We start from the raw sequence: 24012 nt of genomic DNA on the forward strand, positions 1-24012 counted from the left end.
CAACCTGCGGTGTGGTACGCTATCGAATGCTTTACTGAAGTCCAGGTATACGACTCCCCAACATCCAGCTTCCTCGTCACCCAGTCAAAGAAGCTGATCAGGTTGGATTGGCAGGATCTCCCCTTAGTAAATCCATGTTGACGGGGATCCCGTAGATTCTCCTCGTTCAGGATCGTATCCAATTGGCGTTTGATTAGAGTTTCCATTAGTTTGCACACATTGAATCCTTTATAAATGACACAATAAGGCACTGAAACATTTGATAGATAGCATTCTGCCATATGATCCACAGCGCATGTTGCACTCGCTGACTCACGATGACCTACGTATTGCGACAGTGAAACAGCTGCGGCTAGCGGTGTCTAGAGCTAGCATGTTTTGTTTATGGATCCCTGGGAGTGGAATAAGCTTCCAGGATATTTACGACAGCAAACAAGTTTGAGTAGTTTTAAGAAAGTGTTGAAGAATCACCTCTTCTGTAAGATGAACTATGGGACTTGATTTATACTTTTTTGATTTGAGGCGCTGGTAGCCTCTTTGTAATTTTAGGAGGCTTTACATTATCACTATTATGTTTTATTCATGTTCGATTTGTATGTGATTCTGTTTGTGTATGTACTCTATTGTGACCCGCTTTGGGAAAGGCGGGGTATAAATAAATAAATACAAATCCACTGGTCAAGATATACCTTTCTACTAGAAAGAAGATTATCGAGGTAAGTAGCTAATCTTCCCACAGGGGCTGCTATCTAGTGAGTCATGGTACCAACAGTTGCCAAGGCCTTCACCAATGCTCTAGAACTGCACATGGCTTGATACCTGTGTGGTTAATTTATAGAGAAAATGAGGTTGCTTACTTCCAGTGATGGTGTTGAGAGCAGGTTGCCATGATATAACTCACGTACGTTCTCCATAGGAAGTAGTAGAAATCAGACACATATCTTAACCCAACTGTGCTTTGTTCAGAATTTAAAAAGAGTGATGTACAACTAGAAAGACTGAAGAGCAAGTATCTGTTTATACTAGGGCTGCATATTTCACATGTTCTTAATGCGGCTAACACATTAACCCTTTAACATGCGTTCAACATTTCAACACATATTAATGCTCCTTTGTCTCCTTGGCCCTGCCCTGCCCTGCCACAGTCCACTCTAATCCCCTCCATCCGTCTAATCTTTTATATCCTGCTAGCAGTGTGTGATTAAAGCAGAGCACTGCTGGCAGGCTCCAGTCTCATGCGGTCTCTTCAGTCCTTGCTACACCGGAACAGGAAGTTACATCAGTTGTTTCAGTGTAGCAGAGACTGAGACAGACTGTGGAGTCAGCAAGCCTGCCCATAGCGCTCAACTTTAATCGCTAGCACTGCTGGCAGGGAAGGGAGGGAAGAAAAGAGAGCAACCAACCTGACCATGGAGGGAGGGAGGATAGAAACCCAACCACAGAAGGAGGGAGGAGAAGATTCACAGGAAGATTTGCTGGGAGAAAGAGGTGCAGATGGGTGGGGGGGTAGGGTGATCTTTGAGAGGGCCAGATTTTGGAAATAGGGATGGAAAAACAAGGGAGATGGTGACAGAGGAGGGAAGGAGAGAAATTGGGACAATTGAATTGAAATGTGTCAGTTTTGAGAATTTAAGTCCTGGAAATGTGAGGGGGTGCTTTACGTGATTAATCATGCAATTAAAAGTTTGAAGTGATATACAGCCCTACTATATACCCAATTTTTAACTTGAGGGTTACTATTTTCTTGTATTCAGTATGCTCTGATTCCTCCTTTATGTTGTAATTGAAGAAGCTTTCTTCACAAACCTGATTTTTAATTTTAGCTTTTAACTTCTTTCTGAATTATATCAAGGCACTCTGGTCATCATTGTTTTTTGAAATCTTTACTTATACACAGCTGCCTTGCATTGCTGTGATGAAAAAATATTTGTTAGTATTAATTTCAAGTGGGGAGGGGGAGGTTGGAGACTGTTCACACTGCACTGAAATAGTCACAAACCTTCCTAACACATTAAACAATGGCAGATAAAGACCAGCATAGCCCATCCATTCTGCTCAGAAAGGGGGCTAAGGTTGTACCTGCTACTTTGGACATAGAAGAGGAAATTTTCCCCATTGTACCAATCCCCTTAGCCATCATAACTGGAACAATATGGGTCCTGGGGAGGAGGGGGGCTGCCTGTGGTCCTAGAGGGGTACCTGATTTCAGTCTTTGAAATTTCCTATCCAAGCTTGGGGTAGCAAAGAAGGGAGGACTAAGATTGCTCAAGGCAGTGGTTCCCAACCCTGTCCTGGAGGAACACCAGGCCAATTGGGTTTTCAGGCTAGCCCTAATGAATATGCATGAAGCAAATTTGCATGCCTATCACTTCCATCATATGCAAATCTCTCTCATGCATATTCATTAGGGCTAGCCTGAAAACCCGATTGGCCTGGTGTTCCTCCAGGACAGGGTTGGGAATCACTGGCTCAAGGTAAACTTCTGTTTCTGTAGCACCTGGTAGACTGGTATAGTCCTTACGAATGGGTTTTATCAGTGGTTCCCAACCCTGTCCTGTAGGACCACCAGGCCAATCGGGTTTTCAGGCTAGCCCTAATGAATATGCATGAGAGAGATTTGCATATAATGGAAGTGACAGGCATGCAAATCTGCTCCATGCATATTCATTAGGGATAGTCTGAAAACCTGATTGGCCTGGTGGTCCTCCAGGACAGGGTTGGGAACCACTGGGTTATATACCTCACTGCTACCAGCAGGTGGAGACTGAGAACAAACTTGTATATCAGGATGGCTTCCCCTCTTGCAATCCAGTCTTCCTCAGTCTCCATTAAAGCAGGTGCTAAGACTAATTCGGCTTCCCTTTTAGTACTGTTGGACTCCTGGGTTCCCCTTTTGTGTCGGCTAGAGCTTGGATGGGTCCTGTTTGGGGATTCGTCCAACCTCGGGGGTGTTAAACTCAATGGGTCTCATGCTGAGTCCCTCCCTCCACCTCCCCACATTTTTGTAGAGGTGTCTCAGCCGGCGGCCTGGCCCCCTGGTTGGTCAGCCCTCCAGCTTTGAGAGCCGTGGAGTCTGTTCTGACTAAGTGGAAAAAAAAATCACTGTGGACAATATTGTAGGGGTGGGGAAGTAGAAGTATGACAGGTCTTGAGAGCTGGCTCCTAAATTTATTAAAAAATTGTCAAGGCCCGTCATACGTTATGGAAGGGGAAGACATCTTAAGGTTGGATTTACTGCCCTCTAATCGTGAACTCGTATAACTGGTCTTTATCTGCCATCTGTTATTCTGAGCAGCATCCTTGCCTACCTTCCATGAAGAGCCCATGAATATATGCTCCTTCTCTGGGTGCACTTGTCATATCTTCCCGTGCTTTCTTGGTGACTTCCACAGAAAGACACATTTTATCAAGTGGCCATTCATTCTTCCTAGCCATGGTCTGCATGATAGCAGTAAGAAAGGACTGTGGATTAAAGAAGCCAGCTAGCCACACAGTAGTAGGCAATGCAAAATCTGTTGTCCAGGCATCTAGTTCCTGCATAAAGAAATACAACACAGCAGTAGTTTTTAAGACCCTCCTGATTTTCCCCTGAATGGTTTCTGGTATTTAAGCAAAATGTAGTATAGACAACATAACACAGTCAACAAAATGATGTCATGTTGGAATTGGAGAGGCAGAGAGAAAGCTGCATTGACCACCTGTGATAAATTTGTACTTATGAAAATAAACTGCTATAGAGCGGCAAGTCCAAAAATATTTATGAACTGCAGTATTTAAAGTCCCCAGAACTCTGGTTAATGATGTTTTCTCCTGGGCTGCAGGTTGCCTTATAATGATGGCCCTGATAGTGTCCCAAGGGATATTCAGACACACCGACATTTGGTTCTAGTTTTCTCTTAATTTGTACCTTTAATAACATTATCCAGCAGGGTGTTTACTTCAGGAGACAAATGGCTTGATTCATTTAGGTGCTTGAATAAATTCAGCTACAAGTGAGCTCTGTAACTTATAGACCTTGTTAAGGTCATATTTGGAAATGGGCTTGCTATAGAAACATAGAAAGACGACGGCAGAAAAGGGCCACAGCCCATCAAGTCTGCCCACTCTATTAACCCACCCCATTGAGTGCTAGTGACCTAGTTCCTTAACTTGACCCTCGTAGGGATCCCACGTGGATGTCCCATTTATTCTTAAAATCGAGCACGCTGGTGGCCTTGATCACCTGCACCGGAAGTTTGTTCCAGTGATCTACCACCCTTTCCGTGCTGCCTGTTTGTCCTGGGATAATGCCTACTTTCACAACTGCAAAACTTCTATACTGTTTTTTCAAAAATGGCCATCCATCAAAAAGAAAAATGCACAAAACAAGCCATTATATAGGAGGGGCCAGTATTTGTAGCAGACTATCCATACAGATATCTCAGCAAAGCAATGGGGCACCTTAGGGGGCTCTTTAGTAAAATTCACATATAAGATCCCAGGTATACACCTCACCATTACCTCCTTATATTGTATAGTGCTACTGAGTGTAAAAAGTGATGCATTCAAGACTTTTGGTTTCTTAATTACTTTTTGAATGTTCTTTCACATTGAAAGTATAGATTATGTTTTTATTAAATCAATGAAACAAACTCCAACTTTAATGCATTTTGGTTTGAATTTTTTAGAGAGCAAACTGTGAAAAATAATAAGGTTGCAAAGATTTACAAGACACAACAGCTGAGATGTTTGAAATTCATCTCATAACCTTAGAGAACTATGTAGAATCTCTCCCTCAGAGCTTTTCCAGCTAAGACTGATATTGATCAAGCTCTGTTTTTCTTGTTTCATTTTCATTATGTTATCTTCCCTGACATTCCTGCTATGGGTAGTAGGAATTGGCACAAAAGGAGGCCCACCTTTGTACGAAGCAGCAGATCACTATACCAGGCCCCCAAACCAAACAAAGAAGGGTAAGCACGATTTGTCCAGCTTTCTGGCACATTATCAAAGAAAAGGGAATTTGATAAGTCTTCCATGTCAGAGGTGATGGTTAGCTCTCCCTGATAAAACAAAACGAAGAGGACTTTTAAAGGCACAGAAACAAACAGCATGATGTGTAAGCACTCGATATACAAAGCGGGAATATCCTGAAAACCCTGACCTCGAAGGCTGGTCATTTGTGGAGTAATGTGCATCCATTGCTCCCATGCAGGCTGTGTTCTAACCCCAGTATAGTCTGCAACCTCACACACCTTTAAGCCCAGGTCCAACTCTTTCAACGAGCGCCTGATCTCTGTGGTCAAGATATTCATTCTCTCACATTCCTGAAAGGCAACCACGACATATGGTGTCTTCTCCTCTGCTCTTGCTATTATCTCGGTCATATTAAATGTCTCAGGGAGCTTCTCAATTATCTCGTCGAGAACTGATTTCACCTGTAGAATACAAACAAATTAGAAAACAGAATTCAAACTCGGCATTATCTGATGAAAAGTATAGGTGAATTTTGCTGATTCAAAGTTGACAAAGTGCATTCTTATTATCCTCCCAAGAAGTAGTTTGTGTTTTCCAAGTTATTTCCCCCAAGCAAGGTTTAAGGGTTACATGAATTTGAGGAGTTAGTGCCTACCAGAGAAAGAAAAGCGGCTTTGCTTAGTTCACACTTGAGTGTGAGTGTCCCACGTTAGTGCCCCCTTTCCTAAAGTGAAATGCCTTTGCTATAGAGCTGCTCGGGTGTTCGCAAGGCTGACTTGGGCTTTTTTTTCTTGCAGAAAATGAAATTGGCACCTGGTGTGCTCGTGCACTTTTTTACTCTGCCTTCACTGAGAGCCTGCCATGGAAGCAGCTTTACCTTTCTCAGTGGCAATCAAAAATGGAATCCTGCTGTATCCAAACTACCTGAATAACCGCCTCATCCACAACACCGCAACCAGACATAGGAAAACTCATACTCCATTCTCATACCCCCCAATTAAGGAGGTCAAACGGAAAAAACTATATGATGGCCTCCTGGCCACTCAAGCTGCCAAACTAGACAACCAAATCGCCAATCTACTGACGGCATCCCTCGACTACAAGACTTTTAGAAAAGAAATAAAGACCATACTCTTCTAGAAAACTCTGAAAAAATAAATAATACCGCAAGTCTCAAACTCCACCTCTCACTAAAGCCAACTACCCCAAACAAATAACCTTACCCATTTCTCACTCTTTTTGAAATGACCAATTTTTTGTTGTAATACATCTTGGATAATTCTTTTGTAATCCGCCTTGAACTGCAAGGTAATGGCGGAATAGAAATCCCTAATGTAATGTAATTAGTTTAGATTTATGGTGAGAAGGTTAAATTTACAGACCATAATTGCCATTCATGATAAATAAAATTCATAGAACTAAAAATTTTAAGTTACCAGAATTTAATCTAGTTTTCATCCCCTTCCAAACCTTTTTCCTCCATTTCATGTGTTGTTATGATCGCCTACTGCTCTGATCATTGTATGATCCCCCTTTTTTGCCCAGTCAATATACATTATATTTAAAAACTGATTTTGTCTTATCACAAGCAGCTTTTAACATTGTGATACCTTGTCACCTTCTGAGCAACCCTCTCAATCCATCTTCTTCTGATTTAGCAGGTAATCTTTTTATGACATTCATATTTTCTGTATCAATCTTATCACAGATTTATTATATGGAGTAGTTATTAATTAAGGACAACAAGAAAATCCAACAAATTTGCAGTAAACAATACGATAAACCAAAGAAAAATCCTGCAGACAGATGCACAAGATGCAGGCAAAGTTGATTTTAAACAAACAAACAGAAAGTTGTGCACAGATGAACCACTTTATGTAAAAAAATGAAATCCAACACGGTCCATGTTTCAAACAATCTTCCTCAGGGGTCCCAAAAAGTAGTGATTATAAAAGTTGTGTACAGATGAACCACTTTGTTTGAAACATGGACCATGTAGGGTCTTATCAAACATAATAAACCCTTAGCGCGCATGCGCAATTGAAACTCCATGCTTCCGCATGCGCAGTAGAAGGAGCCTGCGGCGGTTTCCACATCGCCTTCCCTCCGACGTTGCGAGCCCAGAGCCAGTGTAGCCCACCATGGTGACAACTCCCCCCTCTCTCCGTCTGCTAGTGCCCCAATCTCACAGCGGGCCCTGCCAGAGCTGCTTCAGAAAGGAGACTTCTCCATGTGCTGCTCTCACACTGTACAGCCGTCAGAACCCGCTAAGAGATTTAAACGTTTCACTCAGATAAGCCAAAACCTGTGTGCAGGGAGCAGGGAGCGATTTAGGTTTGGGGAAAGGGGGTGTGCTGGGGGGCAGGGAGCGATTTTGCTGTGGTTTGGGGGAAGGGGGTGTGCAGGGGGGGCAGGGAGCAATCTTGCATTGGGGAGGGGGTGCTTGGTTGGGGTGAGGGCGTGATCTTACTTTAGGGGAAGGGGATGTGTTGGGGCAGGGAGCGATCTTGCTTTGCTTTGGAGGAAGGGGTGTGCTTGGGGAGCAGTGAGAGATATTGCATTGGTTTGGGGGAAGGCGGTGTGCTAGGGGGGAGGGGTGTGCTTGGGGTCAGGGAGCGATCTTGCTTTGATTTGGGGGAAGAGGGTGTGCTGGGGCAGGGGGAGGGGTGTGCTTGGGTGGAGGGGTGAGCTGTGTTGGGGTTACCATCTACTATAATAAAACCCTTAGTAGCGCATGTGCACTACAACTCTATGCCTTCGCATAAGCAGTACACTGCCAAGCAGGGAAAACGTCTCTGTGCAGGGGGCAGGGAGGGAGGGAGAAAGAAAGGAAGAAAGACAGGGCAGAGAGAGAGAGAAAGAAAAAAAGATAGACGGGGCAGGAAGAGAGACTGAAAGAAAGACAGACATCTTAACTAGCACCCATTAATGTTATGGGCTTAAAACACTAGTTTTTTACATAAAGTGGTTCATCTGTACACAACTTTTATAACCACTACATTTTGGGATCCCTGAGGAAGAATGTTCGAAACATGGACTGTGTAGGGTCTCATTTTTTACATAAACACTCTTCCTCAGGGGTCCCAAAAAGTAGTGGTTATAAAAGTTTTGTACAGATGAACCACTTTATGTAAAAATAAGACCCTACACAGTCCATGTTTCGAACAGTCTTCCTCAGGGGTCCCAATATGGATAGTACAAAAGTGTACTGTCACTTTAAAATTCTGAAAATTTTCAAGACTGCCTGTATCACACATGCGCCAGTGCCTTCCTGCCCAACTTCAGCTTGCAGGACCATCAATCCAGTAAAAAAATGCTAAGAAGCCAACTAAGGAAGTTGGAAGGGTTGTGAGAATATCTGCTGTCCTCGGTAAGTAACTGTTTTATCCTAGGGCAAGCAGGCAGCATATTCTCATGTGGGACTCCCTAGCTGTCACATCATGACTGTGAGCCTGGCGAAACCAAACGGGTTGGAGGAAAGTTGACATCTAAATGTAAAAGAAATTTTGTAGAACTACTTGGCTGAACCAACTATTTCGTCTGGAAAGATTTTCCAAACAGTAGTGAGATGTGAAGAATTGAGGACGAGGTGGCTCTTGAGGATTCAGCTGCCTTGAGTATGAAGACCATTGCGGTGGGCTTCCAAACTGAGTATGGAAGCATCTGTTGTCAATACCTTTTGATGTGGAAAATGAGGAAGAGGCGGCCTCTGGACAGATTTGTTGGTGAGAGCCACCACTAAAGGGAACGACGAAGTGCTAAGGTCACTTGCAGTTGTTGAGATAGCATATCAGTGGCTTGTGTCCATTGGGTTGAGAGCGCCTACTGAGGTTCTCTGAGATGCAGATGGGCAAATGGAGTTACACTAACTGTAGATGCCAGGTGTCCTATCAGGATTCTGTCAGCCTAGCATTTCTAGCAGCCAGCATTTTCAGTTGGCTTAACCAACATCAGCAGAGGCCTATGGGACATTATATCAATCTGACTCTGGAATGTTGATGCAGATAGACCCTAAATGCTCCTGCACAAAATTCACATACATTAAGCATCCAGCCAGACTGGATTGTCTATCAAGAAGATAGGCTACTTGAAGGGACAAAGAAGCCAGAGACTAATCTCATCTGCCATGCCTGCAAGTATCACACCTTCCTTATCAATTAAACTAATCATTGTTTCAAACAGTTTACAAATTATAAACAGAAAGATACTGGGAAATACAATAGTTTCTATATTTAGAATAAGATTCCAAGCTATAAAAGCCTCCTCTCTGCAACACCCCTCTCTCTATCTCTGGAACCCGAAGCTTAGACCATCATCCCCACCCCCGTTTCTCTCTCTCTTTCTCTGGCCCTCCCTGGAACATCACGCTTCTCTCTCTTCCTCTGGACTCTGTAAGGCAGGGAAACTACTTTGCTCTCTCATTAATTGTAATGCTTAATTGTAACCTTTATTAATCTTGCTTTTCTGTATTTCTATAATATATTCTTTATGTAAGCACTCTTAGTGGTCTTTGTCATTTGATTTTACTTCCTTTCGAATCTTCTGTGAGGATTTTGAACTCGGGATCTGGCGGACTGTAAGGCTGCCTCACATATAACCCCTCTAAACCTTACATTTGGGGGGGGTCTAACCTTACAGATTCTATCAGCTGGTTTAATACAGCTGCGAATTTCAAAGCGGTCACGTGGCCACTTAACGTAAGCCTCTGATTAGGAACATTTTAAAAGGAGGTCATGCTCCTTAGGCATGCTCCTTAGGGTGGGCGATGGGGGATTAACTTCAGATTTTGATCATTGTTAGAAGAAAGAAAAAAAGAAAAAGATACGTGTAATTCATTGAACAATCTTATTTGTTTATTGGGTGCTGTTGGTATGATGTGTTCAATACCGATAATAATAGGGAATAAGCCAGGGAGGAACCGAAGTAAGGTGGATGTAAGAATTAGCCAGAAGCAGGGTGTAATCTCAATAAATGTTAATCGAAAGCTCGATGGCCAAAGGATTAGAAAGGCAACAGATAGGAAGGTAAAATTTCTATTAGTAAACTGTAGGTCAGTAAAGATTAAAACGGCTGCTATTCTGGATTTAGTAGAGAATAAGGATGTGGAGGTTGTATGCTTTACAGAGACATGGTTACGAACTGAGGAAGAACCCTATTTATTTCAAGCACTTAGGCAGAGAGGGGGCAAAAGAGGACTATCTAGACAGATCTAAAGCTGTCAAAACAGCAGTCAGAGAGGCCAAACTCCGAATGGAGGAAGAGCTAGCACGGAAAATTAAGAAAGGGGATAAATCTTTCTTCAGCTATATTAATAACAGGAAAAGAAACAAAAATGGGATAGTACGCCTGAAGCAATCGGACGGTAACTTTGCGGAATCAGATTCTGAGAAGGCGGAACTACTGAACCAATACTTCTGTTCAGTGTTCACCCGCGAAATGCCGGGAGCTGGTCCACAGCTGCAGACGGGAGATAACCAGAAAGACCCGTTTCAATATTTCGAATTTACACCCAGTAGCGTTTACGACGAACTATCAAGACTCAAAGTAAACAAAGCCATGGGACCGGATAACCTACACCCCAGAATGCTCAGGGAGTTAAGGGAAGTCCTGGCTGAACCATTATCTGTTCTTTTCAATCTTTCCCTAAGCACAGGAAGAGTCCCCTTGGACTGGAAAACCGCCAACGTAATCCCACTCCACAAAAAGGGCTGCAGGACAGAGACAGCAAACTACAGACCAGTGAGTCTCACGTCTATAGTGTGTAAACTAATGGAAACACTGATCAAACAGAATCTTGACACAATCCTAGACGAAGAAAAACTGCGTGATCCACACCAACACGGGTTCACCCAGGGTAGATCCTGCCAATCTAATCTGATTAGCTTTTTTGACTGGGTTACTAGACAACTAGACGCCGGAGAGTCACTGGACATGGTATATTTGGACTTCAGTAAAGCATTTGATAGTGTCCCTCATCGAAGATTACTGAACAAGCTGAAATAGATAGGATTAGGAGACACTCTAACTACATGGGTTGGGGATTGGCTGAGCGGTAGACTTCAGAAGGTGGTGGTGAACGGTGCCCTATCCGAAGCATCGGATGTGATCAGTGGAGTGCCGCAGAGCTCGGTCCTGGGCCCAATTCTATTCAACTTATTCATAAGAAATATGACGCAGGGACTTAGAGGAAGGGTATCACTGTTCGCCGACGATGCCAAACTTTGTAACATAGTAGGCAAAAGCTTATTACCTGATAATATGACACACGACCTACTGTTGCTGGAACAGTAACAGCCTACTTGGCAGCTAGGCTTCAATGCTAAAAAATGCAAGATAATGCACCTGGGTAAGAGAAACCCGCGTAGAACTTATGTACTAAATGGTGAGACCTTGGTTAGGACCACGGCGGAACGCGATCTAGGAGTGATCATTAGCGAGGACATGAAGGTTGCCAATCAAGTGGAGAAGGCCACCTCCAGGGTAAGACAAATGATGGGATGTATCCGCAGAGGTTTCGTCAGCAGGAGACCTGAAGTTATGATGCCGTTGTACAGAGCCATGGTGAGACCTCACTTGGAGTACTGTGTTCAGTTTTGGAGACCACACTACCGAAAGGACGTGCTGAGGATCGAGTCGGTTCAGCGAACGGCCACCAGGATGGTCTTAGGGCTCAAGGATCTCACGTATGAAGAAAGACTAAAGAAATTGCGGCTGTACTCACTTGAGGAAAGAAGAGAACGGGGAGATATGATTGAAACATATAAGTACATCACGGGACGCATCGAGTCAGAAGATAATATCTTCTGGCTCATGGGACCCTCGACCACCAGAGGGCATCCGCTGAAAGTCAGGGGAGGGAAGTTTCATGGCGACTTCAGGAAGTACTTCTTCACCGAGAGAGTGGTGGATCATTGGAACAGACTCCCACTCCAGGTGATAAAGGCCAGCAGCGTGACGGATTTTAAGAGAAAATGGGATACTCACGTGGGATCTTTAAGGGAGTAAACTCAGGGAGGAGGGATACTTGGAATGGGCAGACTTGGTGGGCTATAGCCCTTTTCTGCCGCTTTTTTTTCTATGTTTTCTATGTTTCTATGTTTCCTTCATACTTTGAACTTTTTTCTCATTCAAGATCTGATAAGAGAGGAGGAGGGATAGCCATAGGCTAGAAATCCTCTTTACAGTTGTTTGAACTTAAATCAGTGTCTTTCCTATATAAGGAACTATTATTGGTTCAGATCAGGAGGAAGTGCCCAACCTATTTGGCAGTGCTTTACTGCCCCCCAGGGTTACCAGTGAAAACTTGGAATAATATATATCTGACTATAGCAGATTTTAACATAGAAACATAGAAATAGACGGCAGATAAGGGCCACGGCCCATCAAGTCTGCCCACTCCAGTGACCCTCCCTATCTATCTTTGCGGATAGATCCCACATGTCTATCCCATCTGGCCTTAAAATCTGGCACACTACTTGCCTCAATAACCTGAAGTGGAAGCCTATTCCAGCGATCAACCACCCTTTCAGTGAAGAAGAACTTCCTATTGTCACTGTGCAGTTTCCCGCCCCTGATTTTCCACGAATGCCCCCTTGTTGCCGCAGGACCCTTGAAGAAGAAGATGTCTTCTTCCACCTCGATGCGGCCTGTGAGATACTTGAATGTCTCGATCATATCTCCCCTCTCGCTACGTTCCTCGAGTGAGTAGAGCTGCAATTTCCCTAACCGCTCCTCGTACGGGAGCTCCTTGAGTCCCGAGACCATCCTGGTGGCCATTCTCTGGACCGATTCCAGTCTCAGCACATCCTTGCGGTAATGCGGCCTCCAGAATTGCACACAGTACTCCAGGTGCGGTCTCACCATGGATCTATACAGTGGCATAATGACTTCAGGTTTACGGCTGACGAAACTCCTGCGTATGCAACCTATGATTTGCCTTGCTTTGGATGAAGCTTGCTCCACTTGATTTGCAGACTTCAAGTCTTCCCTGACAATCACCCCTAAGTCTCTTTCTGCTTCAGTTCTTGTCAGGATCTCGCCATTTAGGGTGTAAATCTTGCATGGATTTTGGCTTCCCAAGTGCATGACTTTGCATTTTTTGGCATTGAAACTGAGTTGCCAGGACCTAGACCAGTGCTCCAGTAGAAGTAGGTCATGCACCATATCGTCTGCCATTGCATTTTTGTCTGTTGTGCTTTTGCTAACTACATTACTTAGTTTGGCATCATCGGCGAATAATGTTATTCTACCTCGGAGCCCTTCTGTCAAATCTTATATAGATGTTGAACAAGATCGGGCCCAGGACGGAGCCTTGTGGCACTCCACTTATCACCTCTGACATTTCGGAGGGGGTGCCATTCACTACTACCCTCTGAAGCCTACCTCCAAGCCAGTTCCCAACCCATTTGGTCAATGTGTCGCCCAAACCTAAAGAACTCATCTTGCTCAGCAACCTGCGGTGTGGCACGCTATCAAATGCTTTAATGAAATCCAGGTAGACGATGTCCAGGGACTCACCAACATCCAGCTTCCTCGTCACCCAGTCAAAGAAGCTGATCAGATTGGATTGGCAGGATCTCCCCTTAGTAAATCCATGTTGGAGGGGATCCTGTAGATTCTCCTCATCCATGATCCTATCCAATTGGCGTTTGAATAGGGTTTCCATTAGTTTGCTCACTATTGAGAGACTCACTGGTCTGTAGTTTGCCATCTCCATCCTGGAGCCTTTCTTGTGTAGTGGAATGACGTTAGCCATCTTCCAGTCCATCGGGACGTTACCTGTACTAAGGGAGAGATTGAAGAGCGCGGATAGCGGTTCCGCCAAGACATCACCCAACTCCCTGAGTACCCTAGGGTGTAGGTTGGCAGGCCCCATTGCCTTGTTGACCTTGATTTTTGACAGCTCGCAGTAGACGCTGCTGGGTGTAAATTTGAAATTACTAAACGGGTCTACTGATTTAATCCTTGTCTGTGGCTGAGGGCCGATTCCCGGCGCCTCGCGGGTGAAGACTGAACAGAAGTATTCATTTAACAGTTGGGCTTTTTCCGAGTCCGTCTCTACATAGTCTCCGTCTGGTTTTCTGAGACGTACTATCCCGCCCGAGTTCTTTTTTCTGTCACTGATATACCTGAAGAAAGATTTATCTCCCTTCTGGATGTTCTTTGCTAGAGACTCCTCCATGCGGAATTTGGCCTCCCTAACTGCCGCTTTGACGGCTCTTGACTTGGCCAGATAATCTACTCTGGAGTCCTGTGTCCCTGATTGTTTGTAAGAGATGAATGCTTTTTTCTTCTCTTTGATGAGGTCCGAGATCTCCGTAGAGAACCACTGTGGCTTGTTGTTCCTACTCCGTTTGCTTACTGATTTAACATAGCGGGTTGTTGCTTCCTGTATGGTGGTTTTCAAAGTTGACCACATTTCTTCCACGCTGTCAGTGCCTGCTTGGTTTTGTAGCGCCTGGTGAACGAAGTCTCCCATGTCTTGGGAAGTTTGTGTTCTTGAACTTGAGAACCTTGGTCAGTGTGGTAGATTTCGTGAAGCCTTTCCTGAGATTGAACCATATCATATTGTGGTCACTGGAGGCCAAAGTTTCACCCACCGTGACCTCTGTGATACTTTCTCCATTGGTAAGTACCAGGTCCAAAATTGCCTGATCCCTTGTTGGCTCAAATACCAGTTGCCTGAGTCCTGCTCCATTCAAAGAGTTTAATAGCTTCCTGCTGCTGCCGGAAGCAGAGGAAAGCGTGACCCAATCCACATCGGGCATGTTGAAGTCACCTACCAATACTGTGTCCCCCCGCAAGGTGATATTCTCTATATCTCCGATTAATTCCATATCTAGGTCTTCTTGATGTCTTGGGGGTCTGTATAACGGTATGATATTCTAGGCTGTTAATAGTAGGAGACTTTAATGTTCAGATTGACATGGTAAATGAATAAAGAATTAGATTGTTCTTATCTTTATTAGGCGATTTAAAATTGAAACAATGGGTTAATGTGGCAACTCATAAAAAGGGACATACATTAGATTTAGTGCTAACTTCTGATTATAGTGGTAATGATAATTTGTTGAGGATAGAGACTGAACCTCTTTCGTGGAGTGATCATTATGCAGTCAGTTGGAATATAATGTTGGCTAATCAAGTTGATAAGAATAGTGGGTCAACAAAGATAAGATATTGTAGGTCATTGCATTCTATTCAATTAAATGAAATATCCTCTTTTTTCCTTAAGTTTCCCTCAGATTTTCTGGAAGCTATATTAGAGGATCAGGTAGATGTTTGGAATAAGGTTTTACAGCAAGTATTAGATGAACTAGCACCACTGAGAGAGAGAGAAAACCAAAGACTCAAAATACACTTCTCCCTCTGTATTCGCTGTGATAGGGGATTAAAAGACCCATGAATACAGAAAAACCGCAAATAACTTTTTCATATGTTATTCGCTGTTTTCTATTAAAAACCATCGTGAATATGGTGAAACCGCGAAAACATGGTGGGAGACTTGGTCTGTTCCTGAAGGAGAGGCAAAACACAGGGAAGAAAGTGCTGGGAATCAGCGATTTTCTCTGTAAACGCTTGGAATCAGCGAGTTTTCTATGCAAGCTGAAGTAATTGGGGGGGGGGGGGGGGGAGCCAGCAAGCTAAAACCGCAAATAATCGAAACCGCAAATGCTGAAACCGCGAATACGAAGGAAGAAGTGTAAATGGTTTCATGAGGGATTGCGGTTACTTAGGAGACAGTTAAGAAGAACAGAAAGTATTTGGAAAAAGAAAAAAACTAGTTCAGCTTTAGGTCAGTATAAGAATATCCAAAGCATTAAAAAAAAATAATCTTTATTCATTTTAAAACTCACAATAAGTGTTTCAGAACATCAAAACAATTTTACATAAATATAGAACTTAATATTCTGCAATTATCCATTTAAAAAGTTTTATACCCTCCCTCCTCACCATTCCACAACAAAAATATAACAGACATTTCATATAATAAAATATTTCCTAATATTTTTTACAATTATATAAAGACCACCTTCAACCTCCCCCCTCCCCCTATCTTGGACATGTACTAATAAGGGAAAAAATTACATTACATTACATTACATCAGGGATTTCTATTCCGCCATTACCTTGCGGTTCAAGGCGGATTACAAAAGGTTAGTTTAAGGACAGAATTACAATGAATAAAGAATTACAGCGTTACAGAATGACAGAATTATATGAATTGTAGAGCATAGCTAGAGATGTAATATGAAGATCTTGAGGGCTTTTAGTGGTCGTGTTTTTATTTCTGTTTTAGGAATTTCTTGAAAAGTGTGGTTTTTATTTCTTTTCTGAACGTCTTATAGTCTGGGGTGGTCATCAGAAGGTTGGAGATTTGGTTATCCAGTCTTGCAGCTTGTGTGGCTAGGAGGCCGTCATGTTGTTTTGTTCTTTACAGTAATTTGTTAAAGGCTCCCAAACATCCAGAAATTTTCTTAAATTCCCCTGCTGTAAGGCTATTATCCTTTCCATTTTGTAAATGTGACATAAAGAGTTCCACCAGAAACTGTAATTAAGTCTCCTCCAGTTTTTCCAATTACTCGTAATCTGTTGTATGGCAACTCAATGTCATAATAAGTAGAAGCCTGTTATTTTTAGATGATATTTGGCTCTTAGCCCTCATTGACATGCCAAACATCACAGTATCATACGATAATGCCATTGGATTTTTCCATTTTATATATATGACACAAAGAGTTCCACCAAAAACTATAATTCAGTCTTTCCCAATTACTTGTAATCTGCTGTATGGCAACTCCTGTCATGGTAAGTAAAAGCTTATTATTTTTTGATGATATTTGGCTCTTAGCTCTCATTGACATGCCAAATAATACAGTATCATATGATAATGCCACCAGATTTTTTAACAAACAATTTATTTGGCCCCATATTGAATTCCAAAAAGGTGGGAAGGGAATAAATTTATTTATTTGATGTTATACTAGAAAGAAATTCAAGTGATGTATTTAATTTTTAATGTTTTATTATTTGTACACTTGTTGTAACATTAAAAAATGAATAAAGAATAAAAAAAAAAAAAAGAATTCCAAAAAGTCAAAATAAATGGACAATAGAACAGTAAATGATCTAAAGTCCCTGCTTCAAGGTGACAATGTCAACATCTATTAGACTTAGAGCTATCCAATTTTTGTAAATGAACAGGGGTCCAGAATGCTCTATATAACAGAGAATACCAAGTTTGTCTCATAGATACAGACACTGTACACCTCATTCTCCAAGACCAAATTCGTGGCTATTGAGATGCAGTAATTTGATGCTTAATCTCAATGCTCCAAATGTCCCGAAGACCAGTTTTGGGGTTTTTTTTTTACAAATCCAGCTATCAATTTATACCACTGAGCGGCCTGATATCCCAGAAAGTCAGCCTGAAAGCACAAGAACTCTAAACTATATTGATTATTAAGATTTTTCCATTGAGGGAACCCCGCCTGAATGGCCTGCTTCAGTTGCAACCATCTGAAACTTTGTGATTTACTAAGACCAAATTTGTGTTGCAACTGTGAAAAGTCAAGCAGTTTACCATTAGATGTAACATCATCTAAAATACATAAGAACATAAAAATTTCCATCTCCTGATCAGACCCTGGGTCCATCAAGTCCTGTGATCCGCACACGCGGAGGCCCCGCCAGGTGCACCCTGGCATAGTTTTAGTCGCCATATCACTGTATGCTTCTCAAGGGAGATGTGCATCTAATTTACCCTTACCCGTATCACTCTATGCCACTCTTAAGGAGATGTGCATCTAGTTTGCCCTTAAATCCTAGAACGGTGGATTCTGCAATTACTTCCTCTGGGAGAGCATTCCAGGTGCAATCATCCAATACTTCTAGATGACCTTAAATCCGCCAATTTGAATCTTGGAGTTCAGCCATATAGTATGACTTGTTGATTTATGTATTGGAATAAGTGTTAAATTACTCACATATCTTAATGTTTTCCATGTATCTACTAATATTCTGTTTTCTTTATATAACCTAGGCAATTTGATACTGAGAACATGGCATAATTGCAGAGGAAACATAAGCTTCCATTCCAACCACAACCAATCTGGCAGCTTTTCCATGAGCTCTGGGAGACCCTATACATACCCTGACGCATAATATAGTATTGATGATACCTATAAAAATTAAGAAAATTTACCCCTCCCTCTGTAATTGGCTTTTGTAGAGACACTAAAGCAATTCTAGCAATTTTACCCAACCAAATAAATTTTGTTAGAATACTATTTAATTTTTTATAAAAAGACCCCTAAAACAAAACTGGTATCATACCCATTTGATAACAAACCACAGGCAAAATCATCATTTTAATAGTTTGGACTCTCCACCACCAAGATAAATGTAATGGATTCCATTGCTCAAACAATTCTTTTACCTTCTCTTTCATTGTGTCTTCCAGCGTGTTTTTTATCCAAATACCTAATTATTTTATTCCTTCATCTTTCCAAAGAAAAGGGAATGGATCAAATAAACCTTTTGTACAATGCACATTAAGTGGAAGAATTTCTGATTTACTCCAGTTTATTATCTTTTATTCTGAAAATTCCCCAAAATTCTCAATCAAGTCAAGTAAACTTGGAATGGTTGTTTCAGGATTTCTCAAATGAAGCAGTATGTCATCTGCATAAGCAGAGACCTTATATTCCCAATCTGAATAAGGAATACCCTGTTGTATCTCCTTTACTTGCAGAATAGCTAATAACAAGGGTTCTAATACAATATGAAAAAGCAAAGGAGATAAGGGACAGCCCTGTCTAACTCCCCTTTGCAACTTAAAACACTCCGAAAAATTATTATTAATATATAATCTAGCAGAAGGGGAGCTATACAAAGTTTGAATCATTTGTATAAATCCTGAACCTATGCCAAACCATTCCATTGCCTGATACATGAAGGTCCATTCTACCCGATCAAAGGCCTTCTCTGCATCCAAGGGTACAGAAAAGGCCGGATCTTTCATGGCTTTTGTTAAATATAACATATGAAAAGCCAATCTGGTGTTATTAGAAGAATGTCTCTGAGCAACAAACCCTGTTTGGTGCATACCAATAAAGCCAATATGTTAGCTAAAAGTTTTTAATCTACATTGATTAAAGAAATAGGCCTGTAATTTGAAACCAATGTGGGATCTTTATTTGGCTTTGGCAAAACTATAGTTAAAGATTCTGCCATAGTGCCTGTAATACAACTTTTATTTAGTTGAGCCTGATACAAATTTAACAAATATGGCAATAGGATATTTTGAAATGATTTATAAAACTCTACTTTAAACCATCACCACCTGGAGCGGATCCTGCTCTAAGGGATCTCAATGCTGTCTGTAATTCATTTAATGATATAGGCTTATCTAGACTTCCTTTTATATGCTCAGGAATTTTAGGTCCCTCTAATAATTTTAAAAACTCTAAACCATCTTTTTCCTTGTCTAAATAAGGCTCAGAAGAATAAAGAGCTTTATAAAAATTAAAAAATTGTTTTAAAATAGGTCCAACTTGAGAATAAATATCCCCTTTCTCATCTTTAATTGCAATTATTTTTGTCTTTCTTTTTTTTACTTTAAGATAATTTGCCAATAATCTTCCAGCCTTATTTGAGTTTCCATAATATAAAGCTTGCTGAGAAAACAAATCTTTCCTTATGAAATGTGAAGAAATTTCATTATACTTGCATTTAGCTTTTAAAAACATAGAAACATAGAAACATAGAAATTGACGGCAGAAAAGGGCTACAGCCCATCGAGTCTGCCCATACCAATGACCCACCCCCTGACTCCTACTCTCTCAGAGATCCCACATGAATATCCCATTTTCTCTTGAAATCTAACACGCTGCTGGCCTCAATCACCCTCTGAGGCAGCTCGTTCCAATGATCTACCACCCTTTCAGTGAAGAAGTACTTCCTCGCATCACCCTGAAATTTCCCTCCCCTGATTTTCAGCGGGTGACCTCTGGTTACTGAGGGCCCTATAAGACTGAAGATATCATCTTTCACCTCTATACGCCCAGTAATATACTTAAAGGTCTCAATCATGTCCCCTCTCTCTCTTCGCTCCTCCAGTGAGTACATCCGCAGTTTTTTTAACCTTTCTTCATACGTGAGTTCCCTGAGCCCCAAAACCATCCTGGTAGCCATTCGCTGAACCGACTCAATTCTCAACACATCTTTTCGGTAGTGTGGTCTCCAGAATTGAACACAATACTCGAGATGAGGTCTCACCATGGATCTGTACAGCGGCATTATGACTTCAGGTTTTCTGCTGACAAAACCCCTACGGATACAGCCCATCATTTGTCTTGCCTTGGACGATGCCTTCTCTACTTGATTTACAGCCTTCATATCGTCGCTAATGATCACTCCTAAATCACGTTCCACCGTGGTCCTGGACAAGGTTTCACCATTTAGTGTGTAAGTTCTGTGTGGATTTTTTTTGCCTAGGTGCATTACCTTACATTTTTTAGCATTGAAGCCCAGCTGCCAAGTTGATGACCACTGTTCAAGCTGTCTTAGGTCCTGCGTCATAAAGTCAGGCACACTGCTTTTGCCAACTATGTTGCATAGTTTGGCATCGTCGGCAAACAGTGATACTTTTCCTCTAAGTCCTTGGGTCAAATCTCCTATGAATAAATTGAATAGAATCGGCCCTAAGACGGAGCCCTGAGGTACTCCACTCATCACTGCTGACGTTTTGGAGGGGGGTACCGTTTACCATCACCCTTTGAAGCCTACCATCTAGCCAATTCCTTACCCATGTTGTGAATGTATCCCCTAATCCCATCGATTTTAGTTTGTTCAACAGCCTGCGGTGTGGAACGCTATCAAAAGCTTTGCTGAAGTCCAAGTATATCACGTCAAGGGACTCACCGGCATCCAGTTGCCTGGTCACCCAATCAAAGAAGTCAATCAGATTGGCAGGACCTTCCCCTGGTGAATCCGTGTTGCTGTGGATCACGTAGATTTTCTTCATCTAGAATTTTGTCAAGTTCCTGTTTGATTAGTGTTTCCATGAGTTTGCACACTATGGATGTAAGACTCACCGGTCTGTAATTTCCTGTCTCCGTTCTGCAGCCCTTTTTGTGGAGTGGAATTACGTTAGCTGTTTTCCAGTCTAGGGGTACTATTCCCGTGCGCATGGAAAGATTGAAGAGTACGGATAGTGGTTCAGCCAGAACTTCACTCAGCTCTCTGAGTACCCTGGGGTGTAGATTGTCTGGCCCCATAGCTTTGTCTACTTTGAGTCTTGAAAGTTCGTGGTAGACATTACTAGGTGTAAACTCGTAATCACGAAACAGGTCATTTTGGCTGTTTCTTATTTGTAGTTGCGGACCATCTCCCGGTGCTTCACAGGTGAATACTGAGCAGAAGTATTCGTTTAGCAGTTCTGCTTTGGTAGTATCAGATTCTGCGTAGTTTCCATCTGATTTCCTAAGGCGTTCTATTCCATTTTTGTTTCTCTTCCTGTCGCTAATGTACCTGAAGAAGGATTTGTCCCCTTTTTTAATGTTCCGTGCTAGATCTTCCTCTGTTTGAAGTTTGGCTTCCCTGACTGCCTTTTTGACAGCCTTAGATCTGGCCTGATAGTCTTCTTTTGCCTCTCTTTTCCCAAGATGTTTGTAGGTAATAAATGTTTCTTTTTTCATTTTAATGAGGTCAGAAATTTCCTTGTTGAACCATTGTGGTTTTTTGTTTCTCCGGCGTTTGCTTACTGTTTTTACGTAGCGGCTAGATGCTTCGTTCAGGATGGATTTTAGGTTTGACCACATATTTTCCGGGTTGTCAGTTTCTGTATGGTTTTGCAGCTTTTGATGGACAAATTTTCTCATGTGGTCGAAATCTGCCTCTCTAAAGTTGAGGACCCTCGTTGCTGTGTTTGATTTAGAGAAGCCTTTCCTGAGGTTGAGCCATACCATGTTGTGGTCGCTGGAGCCCAGCGTGTCTCCCACTGATACTTCCGAGACACTGTCTCCATTTGTGAGTACCAGGTCCAGTATTGCTTTTTCCCTGGTGGGCTCTAATACCATTTGTTTTAGTTGTGCACCCTTAATGGAGGTTATTATTCTCTTGCTACCGCTCGTAGTTGCTGAGAGGGTGTTCCAGTCTGCATCTGGCATGTTGAAGTCGCCTAACAGTACTGTGTCACCACGCAAAGTGATGTTCTCTATGTCCTCAATCAATTCTTTGTCTTCGTCTTCCTTTTGTCTCGGAGGCCTGTATACCACACCGAGGTAAAGGCATTTTTCGTTCCCTCTGGTCAGGTTTACCCAAAGTGATTCCCCTGTGTATCTAACCTCTGTGATCCTGGTAGTTTTGATATTATCTTTGGTGTATAGTGCTACCCCCCCTCCTAATTTGCCCTCTCTGTCTCGACGAAGTAGATTGTAGCCTGGTATAACCATATCCCACCCATGCGAGTCTGTGAACCAGGTCTCGGATATCGCTACTATATCAAGGTCTGCATTCCTTATTTCTGTTTCTAGTTCTAGGATTTTGTTGCCCAAGCTGTGTGCATTAACATACATTGCTCTCCAAATTTGTGATGATATGCCTATCCCCGTTAGTGTACTTGCCTTAGGCTCGGAAGTGTGGGTTTTACTTGCTTCATCAGGATGGATCCTTACTGCTCTGGTATGTATGTGTGAACCCTCCCCCAACTTACCTAGTTTAAAGCCTTCCGAAGTAGATGTGCCTATAAAGTAGATTGTGCCTATAAAGTAGATTGTTCCCACTTATTTATCAATTTTGACTCCAAAACTTTGATTTCTTGTTCCATAATTGAACTATAATTTTTGGTGGAACTCAGTTTGCCATATATATGAGATGGAGCGTACATTTGCAACACAAAAAGGATATATGGATAAGTTCAAGAAGATTTGGGGACCATTAACAGATTTTTGCAATGACTGATTTTAATTTTTTCCCATAATAAGATAATGGTTAAAGAAGGGAGGGAGGGAAGGGGTAAAGAATTTATTCTCTTTATTATACATTATAAAAAATATATCATAATGAATGAATCTTATGAGAAATTAATGTGATAAAGGGAGGGAAAAGGGTTCATAATTAAATAATAATTGATAAAATCATTACAATATATATGTTATATAAATTCATAAGAAAAATAATATAAAATATGGTTTATATAAAATACATTATAGAGATATCAAGTGTATTGTTAAGATAAATGTATGGAAAATTTATAACACTTGTTGATATGTGAAAAAATCAATAAAAAACTTAAAACAAGATTTCTTGTTCCAGATTGGAAAATTGTCTTTTAATCTGTTTTTTAATATATACCGAATATGGGGGCGTGGCTTCGACGTGCTGAGAGATGTTTGTGTAGGAGATCGGCTCTGTGAAAGCAGGCAATTTACTGAACTTTTAAGGGGAAAATAATAAAGAGAATTTTAAAAAAAGGAAGCATTAAGATTGTTAAAATGGCATCGGGGTCGGGTAAAGGAAATAAAATTGCGATGGCAAACGGATCAAGCGGAGGAAAAAGGTCAAAACTGGAAGTGACTTCCCCTCAATCAGTTCCTTTGCCTGTGGAGGAGGTTGATAACAGATCTTTTGCGGGAAATTCAAAAAGTACAAGAAATTGTGTTAGAGAACTCAAGATATATAAAAGAAGTTAAAGATGAGATAGCAGGGTTAAAAAGCAGAATGTATATAGTGGATTTGAAAATGAATTCTCTGGAGAAAAAGGTTGAAAAAACAGAAATGGAATCAGGGCAGTTTAAAAAGGCTCAGAAAGAAATTGAAATATTAAAGAGAGATTTTGAAGATTTGTCCAACCGCGAGAGGAGGTGCAATTTGAGGGTTCTTGGTCTACCTGAAGGGGTAGAAAAAAATGATTCAGTCACGTTCATGACTAACTTTTTAATGAAGATTCTACCGATTAAAAGCTAATTTCAGTTGGAAGTGGAACGTGCACATAGGATCCCAACAAAAAGGCTAACTGCACAAAAAGGACCCAGGCCAATGATTATAAAGTTG

General features: G+C 41.7%; 1 protein-coding gene across 2 annotated transcripts in view; it reads right to left on the minus strand.

The window, feature by feature from the left end:
- The window catches only part of DNAH17 (dynein axonemal heavy chain 17), a 954442-nt gene that overhangs the window by 6427 nt on the left and 924003 nt on the right, over positions 1–24012 (minus strand). For both annotated transcript variants that reach the window (XM_033960179.1, XM_033960181.1), the window contains 3 exons: positions 5235–5417; positions 4899–5042; positions 3309–3534 (listed from right to left, as the gene is read on the minus strand). In XM_033960179.1, the coding sequence (XP_033816070.1) occupies positions 3309–3534; positions 4899–5042; positions 5235–5417 (553 nt within the window). The remainder of the gene's footprint in view (positions 1–3308; positions 3535–4898; positions 5043–5234; positions 5418–24012) is intronic.

The sequence above is a fragment of the Geotrypetes seraphini genome, chromosome 10 (assembly GCF_902459505.1).
Source record: "Geotrypetes seraphini chromosome 10, aGeoSer1.1, whole genome shotgun sequence".
NCBI classification, from domain to species: domain Eukaryota; kingdom Metazoa; phylum Chordata; class Amphibia; order Gymnophiona; family Dermophiidae; genus Geotrypetes; species Geotrypetes seraphini.